Source organism: Rhipicephalus microplus, chromosome 5 (genome assembly GCF_043290135.1).
Source record: "Rhipicephalus microplus isolate Deutch F79 chromosome 5, USDA_Rmic, whole genome shotgun sequence".
NCBI lineage: Eukaryota > Metazoa > Arthropoda > Arachnida > Ixodida > Ixodidae > Rhipicephalus > Rhipicephalus microplus.
The window spans coordinates 186,376,653-186,387,224 of record NC_134704.1 but is presented as its reverse complement, the minus strand read 5'-3'; the positions used below and the strand labels follow the sequence as shown (position 1 = coordinate 186,387,224).

Here is a 10,572-nt window from a genome sequence, read left to right as displayed (position 1 = left end):
CCTTCACGATGCGCTAGCCGCCATTTTGCTAACTCCACATATAACAAGTTTGGTGTTACGTGACGTCAATGAATGAGAGAACATATGACTGGTGCAAACATGATATTCCTGACACGTGTGTCATGTAAGAACATGACAACATACCACGCTCATAGCGTGCTCGCGGCCGTTTCGCTAGCTCCACATATGCTAAATTTGGTATGACGTGACATGAATAGATGATGAAGGTAAACGACACATCCAAACATAATAATCATGACACGGAAGTCATGCACGGCATCATTTACCTGCACCTCGTTACGTTGTTCTGATTTTAAAGTGACATATCAACATTTCACATTCGTGCTTCACATAAAATTGATTCCCAGTGTGTATGGGATCTTCCCATTTTTTTTTCTGTGTGTTCGAATGTGTGTGGGGGGGGCAGTTTTCCCCATGTTTCCTTCGATCTATCACGATTCTTTCGTGCCCGTGTGTGTGGCAGGCGGTATTTTTGTGGTGTGACGCCAAGGAGCTGTTGTGTGCCGCTGAGCACCTCCAACGCGAAAAAAGACGCTACATTGAAGCACAACGTGTTCTCCTGCGATGTAGAGTTCCAAGAAGCGTATCCGGATACAAAATATTCATAACAGTGCTCATATTTTTGTCACAAACGAAAGCTGAAGCAGACGCGCTTTGCCGCCTCCAGAGGACAGCATCCAGTCCCCTGCCAAAAAGTGCCTTCACGGCGCGTGTAATAAAACAAGAAAACATGCATCAAGAGGTGCCCAGGGCTTGCACTCATTCTATACACAGGCGAGAGCGACAGCCTACCAGCACAGATGAGAGAAATCGAGACATCGAAGCGGGGCCTCTTATGGGCACTATTGTCTACGTCTACGAATTGGTGAGACAAAAGCCTTTCCCCTAGCTGTTGCAATTACTTTGAATGTGCGCGAAACCAGTAAGGATCCAAACTCGAGGTGTCGGAGGGTAGGACGAGTGGTGAATTCGACTGAGAAGTTGTGATGTTTGAGCAGTGTGCGTGGTTCGTTTATTGCAGTCAGTCGATGTTGAAGAATCGAGTTAAGACGCCACTGGAGTACTTTGTTGAAGGGTGTCGCCACGACGACGAGCAGCTTGGGAGTTCGTTTCATTGTTTCATTGAAGAGAGATTTCGGAGACACGTTCAAAGAATTGCGGGAGTACACGCGTGTGGTGAATATTTGGAACTGCTTAGTATTCTTGCGCAGTTTCCAAGTGACTTTGCGAGTTGTAATTGCTAGCTGCCAAGTGTGCAAGTTTCTGTTATGCCTTTGCTGGGAATACATATTTCGTTTGTGTCGTAAACTGTAGCTTTTTTAACCGGGTCTTTGGACTGCAGCCACTAAAACCACAAAAAATGCACCAAAGGAATTTACACCTAAATTATGTGTGATTTCGCAGTGCGACTTGGTGGACCGATACGTCAGCCCTTGGAATCTGGCTGCGGATTGCCTCCCGATGAACGGAATCAGCGACCCGTTTCATTTCAGTCGAGTCAAACTGGCAGCATTCACGGACAGTATTGAGGCCTATACTCCACGAATGATTGGCCCTCGTATGGCAAACTGTTCAGATATGTGGTGAAATAGCTACTCTTAATAACAATTCTGAGTTGGACATGTGATACGCAGCTACGAAACGCGTTATTTACGGCCTACTGTACCGCGTAGAAATGCGTTTAAAAGTACTTCTCCTGGAAGAAGCAGTGGAGCCAGAGCGGGCGCAAGATGAACTAGACCCGTCCCGCCATGGCCGGGCTAGACTTCACCTGCGTGCTTGCTTCTTACGGCCTTCGCATCTAATGTAGTACACGCCTCTCGCCGCAGCCTTTTCTCTCCTCCTGTGCATGTTTTTAACACACACGTGGTGCTTGCAGCGCAATAGTATTTGGACGCCTTTTCCTCTTCTTTCAGAAATCGCTGCACATTTTCACAATTTAAACAACGTAAGACACTTGGGAGCATAATCTTCCTATTATACCCAGGTATCGACCCACGCGATGAGCATTGCTGTTCATTGTTTGAGGGCAAACACTGTTTTTTGTATAGTGATAGCATCCTGTGAAGCCGCCACATCGACATCTGGTTCGTTCGTCTCCGCTTTTCGCTTCCTTGATGCTTGACGTAGGAGTGCAGCTCATGAATCAGGATTGTTGCGAGGCTTCTGTGCACTTGGAATTAAGTAGGAAGAATGGTCCTCGAAAAAAGCAAGCTTAGAGTCAGGACAATATATTTCTTACGCGGCACGCACTCCTCACCGGGGAAAAGTCTGCAACATACGACAGTCAATGGATACTTGTCCTTGATGATGAGGTAGTCCCTCGCCGTATTCTTTTGTCTTTTAGCCCACAGCTCAGCGTTGCTTCAGCATTAAAGAAAAGAAACACCTAACATTTTGCCCGAACGGGACTTGCAATACGAAACACAGAAATACACCATCACACGAATAATATATATCTATGTACCTACTGCGCGTACTGAAGGTTGTACGACCACTTTCTCGGGTCGAGAAATCACTGCAGACTGAATACTGTGAAAGCACCGAACGAAATGCAGCCACGATGAATAAATACCAGAGTAACGCAAGCAACACTAGAGAGAAAGATAAGTTGTCAACAACCTGCTTGTAGCACTAAGCCCCAAGAGAATTCATACAGATTTCTTGAAAAGAAGCTGTTTACTTGCCGAAAAATCGGAATGTTGTCAGTTTTTCTTTCTAAACATGTTCTTCCACGAACTCGAAGGATAGCGCAGAACTTATTTGCACAAGAGAGCTTTAGTTCTACGGCAAGCGGCTTGCGAGTGTAAACAGCTGCATTCTTCGCATTCTTTATAGGCGTGGCTTGCAGCACAAAGGAATGCAAAAAAGCTGGGGTTGTCCGGAAATATTTTTTTCCAGGTGGTGTTAGAACCCTGACAATGCACACCACCACTGTCAGAGCAAGTCATCTGAAAGGGTAATTAAGCAGCGAGAGTGCTCTTCTGTTTGTTATTTTCTATTTCCGTAGAAACAGTTATTTTTAACCATTAGAAATACATCACACGTACAAGTTTCAAAAAGCTGTCAAGCTGCACACGGCTTTTTTTTTTCGCTCTGGAAACCATTTTTGCGGAATTGGTATAAATATGAGAAATAGAAAATAGCTAGCAAATGGAATGCGTGCTCGTCTTTTCTGCTAGCGAACTCGCTTGATTTTGTCCTCGTTGTCCGACGAAATCAAGGGCCAAAGTTATTTGGTGCTCTTTGTTTCCAGAACAGACACAGGATTGCTTCTCTCTCTTATTCTCTCTTTAATGGTTTCAGCCCTTTATGTCTCGTTCAAAATTGCTCGTTAATCAATTCAAGTGCATTTTTACTGAGTTTCAGGTTGTATAATTCTCGAGCAGGTGCATACCTTCTTTATGCGGCGAGCCATCTGATAACATTATTTTTTAATTGAGACAATCCTCTCTCTACGCCCGACTTCTTGAACAATCCCCTCCCCCCTTGCCATCGAGAACCTCCCCGTCCGTGGTTTCACATCAAGCAACATTCTAAAGTCGTCACCTCCACGAAGCCTTGTTTTTGGTGCTAGCATGCTAATCAGGCACGTAATTCGGTAAAGGGCGAATTCCTACGGTGCACGGCAGCGTTTTCGAAAGGAGCGCGCTGCTGACACACGAAACAGGAAGTTTTGACAGTAGTTCGGGCTTGTTCTCTGTGTACTCGTACGTTCGTTTCTTACGGGTTTCATTCTGTTTGAACAGCACGCTTTATGTGTCGCGCTGTGACAGTTGCTAGTCCACGCTCGTCCTGTATATGCTAATTTCATGCGTGCTTTCTGCTTGAAGTGTGCGTTGCAAGTTTTGAGGTGCATGCTTGCCGTTCCTAACGTGCACTCTCAATTTGTTGCTCTTTCTGACAAAAATGCACAATAAACGCTCAAATAAACAAACCAAACGAACCCCGAAAACGAACCAAAATAAAAAACTCATAGTCGATTACAGTTATGCAAATTTTGATGCCATTAATGACGAACTATCGAACTTCGTTGCTTCCTTTTTTATCCAGTTCAGTGATCGCTCTGTCCAATCGAACTGAGATATTTTTGCTGCAAAGGTAGACGAACTTACTAAGAAATACATTCCTAACCGAACCATCATTTCTAATCACCAGGCACCATGGTACAACACCTACATCAAACGCCTATCTAACCGTAAAAAACGACTTTACAGATCAGCAAAACTAGCGCCTTCTGAAGAGCGTTGGGCAATTTACAAAGCAGCGCACAACGCTTACCTTACTGCCTTAAAATCTTCTAAATTACATTTCCTTTCTCGAACTCTCCCAGATATGCTTGCAAATAACGTACGTAAATTTTGGCGCTTAATTAACCCTTTACCAGATAGCACCATAGTTCAAGCAGATGATTTTTACAATCCTGTTCCTACTGACATGTGCGCCGATCTACTTAATGACACTTTTAAAAACAACTTTTCTCGAGTTGTTAACGTCATCCAACCCCATGTGCAAAACTTCAATTATACTGCCATGTCACCAATTTCCATTGATCATTCATGTATCGCTAAACTCACAGATAACTTGCCTATTCACTCATTCCTGGCCATGACAATATTGGTACCAAATTTCTGAAAAGCACCGTTACTTCCAGTTCAGTGATACTAACAAAAATTTTCCAACAGTCCTTAGATACATCAACTATTCCTACACAATGGCTAATCGGGCGGGTGGTCCAAATCTTTAAGTCAGGCAATAAACACTCTCCAAAAAATTATCGCCCTATTTCGTTAACAAGCACTTCCTGCAAATTATTAGAACATGTCTATTTCACCAACCTCATTAACTTCCTTGAATCGAATTCTTTTTTTACACCAGCACAACATGGTTTTCGCAAACATTTTTCATGCGAAACACAGCTCATATAATTCACTCACAAACTGCATCACATTTTAGACCGTTCATTATGTGCTGATAGCATTTTTTAGACTTTAGTAAGGCTTTTAATAAAGTCTGTCACCAACTACTACTGTTCAAACTGAACCTACTAAATATTGACAATAGTTTACAAAAGTGAATTGAGTGTTTCTTGTTTAACCGTGTTCAATATGTTACTGCTAACAATCACAGTTCGTCATCTGCTGCGGTCCACTCAGGTGTACCGCAAGGGTCAGTTCTTGGTCCACTTTTGGTTCCAATTTATAATAATGACCTCACGTCTTCACTTTCTTTTAACATTCATCTTTTTGCAGATTACTGCGTCAATTTTGGTGAAATAACTAGTAATATTGACAGTTTAAGCCTCCAATCCGATATTAACAAAATAGCAGCTTGGTGCAGCACATGGCGAATGGACTTAAACATCGCTAAATGTAAGGTAATGCGCGTAACTAGATCTGCTAACACCCCACCAACATACTACTTAAGCAACTTCCCGCTTGATCCAGTCTCCTCGTATAAATACCTGGGCATTCTTATCCCATCTAACTTATCTTGGGCACCCCACATCGCATACATTACTAATAATGCTAATCGCATGTTAGGCTACATACGTCGTAACTTTTCAAAAGCACCTTCTGCACTAAAACTTCTGTTGTACAAAACATTAATACGTTCTAAACTTGAATATGCATCATCAGTGTGGGATCCTTACCACGATAACCTGGTTACTTCACTTGAGCGCGTACAGAATAACTCCGCCCGTTTCATACTTTTTAACTACAATTGTATCGCCAGTATCAGTTCAATGAAATCCAGCCTAGGCCTTCCGTCCCTTCCATCTCGTCGGAAAATATCTCGTTTGAGTACATTTCACAAATTATTCCATCATTCCACCCTACATAACCAATTATTCCTCAATCCTCAGTACATATCCCCTCGCATCGACCATCGTCATAAGGTTTGAATCGCATCCTGCAACTCCCAGTGTCTTTCTCAATGATTTATACCTCGTACATCAGTAGATTGGAACCACCTTCCCGAAGACATCGTCACTATTACTAATAACAATATTTTCCGTCAAACCTTACTCAATATTGTATGAGCTAAACGTTACTCAAAATTGTATTATGTTCACCGTCATTGCACAGCTACTGTTGTATAATCAGGAGTTTTTCTTTACTTTTTTTATTTTTATGTTTGCTGCATTGCTTATTCTCAAGCTGTATTTTCTCTGGTGTACATTCTGCTGTATAATATGTACTTTCTATGCTGTATATTCTCATGCTGTATTTTCCTTTTCCTTGTAAACTTTATTTCCACTCCCCTCTATAATGCCATATGGCCCTGAGGGTAAATAAAATGAAATGAAATGAAATGAAATGAATGAAATACCTTCCTAAAGACACGTTTCACTTTCTTGTTATACCAATTTATATGTAGGGAGATCAGCCACGCCTTATGTGTATAATCGGTGCACAGTAACGCCACAGCTGTATAAAACACGCTGAGGCTCGATGAACTGATGGGGATGAATGCGCACAAGACACGGCGACACAAGAATAAAGAAAGCACTGTGTATATTCAAGGCCTCGTTTTTCCTTGTTAGACACCATAATAATGAGATCTAACAGGCAATTATGCCAAGGAAAGTATAGAGAATATTATTGGAAGTTATTGTAATGTAAATATGCAGAAATAAATGTGGATGAAAAGATGACTCTGCGGGGGCAGGGACCAAACCTGTGACCTTCGAATAATGCGAAGTAACAAGGTTGGACAGACGAGGCGCAAACTAACTACAGTTTATTGGCCAGAAATTTAACCTTATTTATACTGACGTCTGACGTCGTGGTTGTGACTGATTGCGTATTAAGAAGCAAAGCAAAGACACGAGCGACAGACAATTAGAGTTAGATGGGGGTATAAGGAGGGTCACATTTTTAACCAATGAACTGTTGTTAGTTTGTGCCTCGTCTGGTCCTCTGTGTTCCTTATTTTGTCCCCGCCTTTGATGCGCATCAGTAAGCGCAAGTAAAACCCTTTTAAAAATAGTGTACTGCTTTAATAAAAAAATATCTATACGAACCTCAGGTGCAGTGACTGCGCTGAATGCCGGCTTTGTCACCGCCATGACCACCTGCATCACATAATACGTGCACAGGAACAATTACGTAAGGGAAATACCTGATCGCAAGAGCGTCAGCAGCGCCTATTGAATGGTAAAGAGTCCACCTTGATAGCTTTCCAACAATACTTGCAAAGCTCATGTTGTACGTAAGCGTTTAAACGATTTGTTTAATTTATCCTACGGGTGGAGTAAACCCCTGTAGGCATACTTGCATGAGTGCCTTTCAACATTTCATGAACATTTTGTTTTATTATGTACGCTTCGCCAAGACATAACGGTACCCGATGAAAGCTAGAGACTTGAGTGGGAGATCTGGCTCTCTGCTGTGCATTCGTTCTTCCGCAAGCTGAATATAAAAACTGTGGTTTGAACTGTGCTGCAAGAAAGCCTCGTTTGCCCATACAGAGATTGTTTTGCATACATTGATATGTGGGGTTTGACGTCCCAAAACAACCATATGATTATGAGAGACGCCATAGTGGAGGGCTCCGGAAATTTCGACCACCTGGGGTTCTTCAACCTGCACCGAAATCTGAGCACACGGGCCTACATCATTTCCGCCTCCATCGGAAATGCAGCCGCCACAGCTGGGATTTGAACCCGCGACCGGCGGGTCAGCAGCCGAGTACCTTAGCTGCTAGTCCACCGCGGCGGGGGTGTTTTGCATACAAGGTGTTTTACACAGAATATGTTGTCCACGCATTCACTGCAGATGTATTCGTGAGGAAATGCGTCTGAATGTAAACACCGTATGTCGACAAAGAATATAGACAAATAAACTAGAGATGGCACCGTGGGAGAATCGCGCATACGCGGCGATGCTTGCCTCTGCTTTTTGTGGTGGCGCTAGTGTAGCACTTATTTATTTATTTACAAGTACCTTACAGGCTCCTCGGGGAGCATTGAGTAAAAGGAGCATTACAAAAAAAAAAGGGAAAAAATGCAATACATGAGTCTGAAACGTGCAGCAGTAACGTATCTGCGAGACAGTGGAACAAATTGAATTACATATTTGAAAGTATGACGGAGATCACTGCGACAAACCACAGAAAGGTGAAATGACGGGAGCGCAGCACATTCACAATGTAAAAAAAAAGTGCCGAAGTGGTATGTAGGGAAGGGTGCTCCAGGTCTACTAACGTAAAATCTGGGCAGGGGCGAGCACGAAGTGTTCATGGGTCTAACCAAAGCAAAAACACTTCGCAGTCTACTTTTAATTAACGCACGCTATACGAATGTTTTTGGTTCAACTACGCACAAGATAAATCTCCAACCGGCACTACATTGCCTGTCAAGATCTACCGCCTATACTTACGGGGTGGCCAATAAACGATTGCGCGCCACAGTTAGTTCATTCTCCTTTCCCACGTAGTGAACGCTGAGGGGGTGGCGAGAAATAGCGAAGACTCTCTTGCATTCAAACAAATGAACAGTCATGACAGACACAGCAGCCGACTACGATGCACGCCAATACGCTGAGACCTTAAGATGCTTCTCCCTAAAAAACAACAACAGAGCTCTACGGAGTGAATGATGACGAGTGAGTGAAGCTAGGCCCCAAAGTCTATAATGTCTACGTTGTCGTCGCTTACTGTGATGTAGTATAGTGGAGTGGTGGTGTCTGTGAAATGTGGTGGCACCGTGGCGTTATGTACAACGTGCTTGAAGGCGACGGCAGTGGTGCTTGCCGATTGAGTGGCGAAAAGACAATGATCACGTTGGCACGAAACGTCACGCATGAAACTGCAGCCCGCCAAAAGAAAGAGAAAGTTTGCGCGAAAGGTTGCGCTGCCAATGCACAAGAGGGAAGAAGAGGAAGACAAGTCGGGGGCGGGGGGGGTGCAGAACGAGATAGAGCTGGCTGGAGTGAAGATCCTAGGTGTCGCGTGACTGCGGTGTCGGGTTCCGGACCCGACCGCGTGAAGTCAGGCAAGGCCAGGACGCTCCAGCTGCCCACGGTGTACTCGGAGGTACGCGGCATTGCAGAGTTCCGGCTGTGACTCTTGAAGGTCACGTCCAAGGTGTTCGTTCCGGCCGTGACTGTTCAAGGTCACATCCCAGGTGTCCGAGCTTCGACTCCGGTCCCATACCACTTGTGGAGGACGGAACCTTCCGGGTGGTGATCATCGCCTCGAAACGAGCCAACATCGGTAAGCGGCCGCAGTTCTTGCTGAGGCAAGGGCTACCTCGTCTTCATCCAAGCGTCGCTGTGCTGTCCAGCGTGTGACTCCAGCTGCTGAGACATCGCCAGCGTCCGCCACTTCAATCCACCAAGCCACTGCCACCATCAACGCCACCGGTGACTGTTGATTTTCATAAACTGTTGTTGACTGTTGATTTTCATGTCATATATCTGGACAAATTACAGGACATATTTTAGTTTGTCAGCTTAGACTCAGTGTCTGTAAATTGCAACATCTCTTTTTTTCTCTTAACTATGCTTAAAGTTTCTACTTTTCCTTTCTTACTTTAAACGACTTCGTCATTTCTTAGCTCCGAGGCTTTCTCTCCGAGCAACAATTTACTCAACCGTAAACCTGCATCACAAAACGGCCTCCGCGACAGGACAAAGGCGTCTTTTTATCTGGATTTTCGGATGCAGTGCAAGCAATGACCAGCACATGGGAGATATTAGAATTGGCTGAACACATGGGTCTGAACGGAACGGAGTTCAGACTGTGGTATGAGGAGCGGATGGAGAGAGAGCGTGAGCAACGGGCTGCAGAGCGAAAGGTGGCGAAAGAAAAGCTCGAATTAGAGACGCTAGAACTCGAGCGGTGACTCAAGCTTGCGATGGCAAAAAAGGGGCAGGTGGGAATACAGAGGAGTGAACAAGTGGCTGAGGTGTGCTCTGACAGCAGTTACATCACGAGCAATTTGAATTTATGTCAGGCTGACCCTGTACCTCGTCATGACCCTTCGTTAGAGAACGAAACTAGGGAAGAGTATGACAGGGAGGTGGGTAGCCAAGAAACTAGGAGACTTGAGGAGCTTATTGAAGCACGGGAATGCTTCATGAGCATGGAACAAGAACCTTCCATTCAATGTAAAGGGTGTGTTAAAACCTGCGAGAAGTCAAGCTCGCTTCATGCAGAGGTAGGATTGTCCCTGAAGAGCTCCACTGAAGGAGCAGTAAAAGGTCTCCTAGCTAACGCCGGCGAATGCCGTAATGAACGCTTCAATCTAGTTTCTGCCTATTGTTTTGGGCCACAGGATGTTGCGACAGGCGCTATGTACACTGCGTTTCACGATGAATATAACTCGCCCATACAGAGAGAAGGCTTGAGTTCTCGAGAAATTGCAGGTGATGCTTTCATGAGAAAACTGGAGCAAAATGCAAAAACACTTGTTGAAAAACAGAGAGTAGAGTTGCAATGTAGGTCTGGTCTATGTGGCGATGAGGGTAGTCACGATGACTCAGGCAGAAGGGTGGAAATTTTTGATGAACAAGCAAGATAAAAACTGAAGTGATGGAAAGTGTA

The 10,572-nt window shown here is 44.3% G+C and overlaps 1 protein-coding gene across 1 annotated transcript in view; it reads right to left on the bottom strand.

Moving 5' to 3' along the window:
- Positions 1-3,891: 3,891 nt before the first annotated feature.
- The window catches only part of LOC142817613 (hemoglobin subunit zeta-like), a 117,644-nt gene continuing 110,963 nt past the window's right edge, over positions 3,892-10,572 (bottom strand). Inside the window, exons 3-4 of the mRNA XM_075894668.1 lie at positions 7,049-7,099; positions 3,892-3,921 (exon numbers count right to left, since the gene is read on the bottom strand). Coding sequence (XP_075750783.1) covers positions 3,892-3,921; positions 7,049-7,099 — 81 coding nt within the window. The remainder of the gene's footprint in view (positions 3,922-7,048; positions 7,100-10,572) is intronic.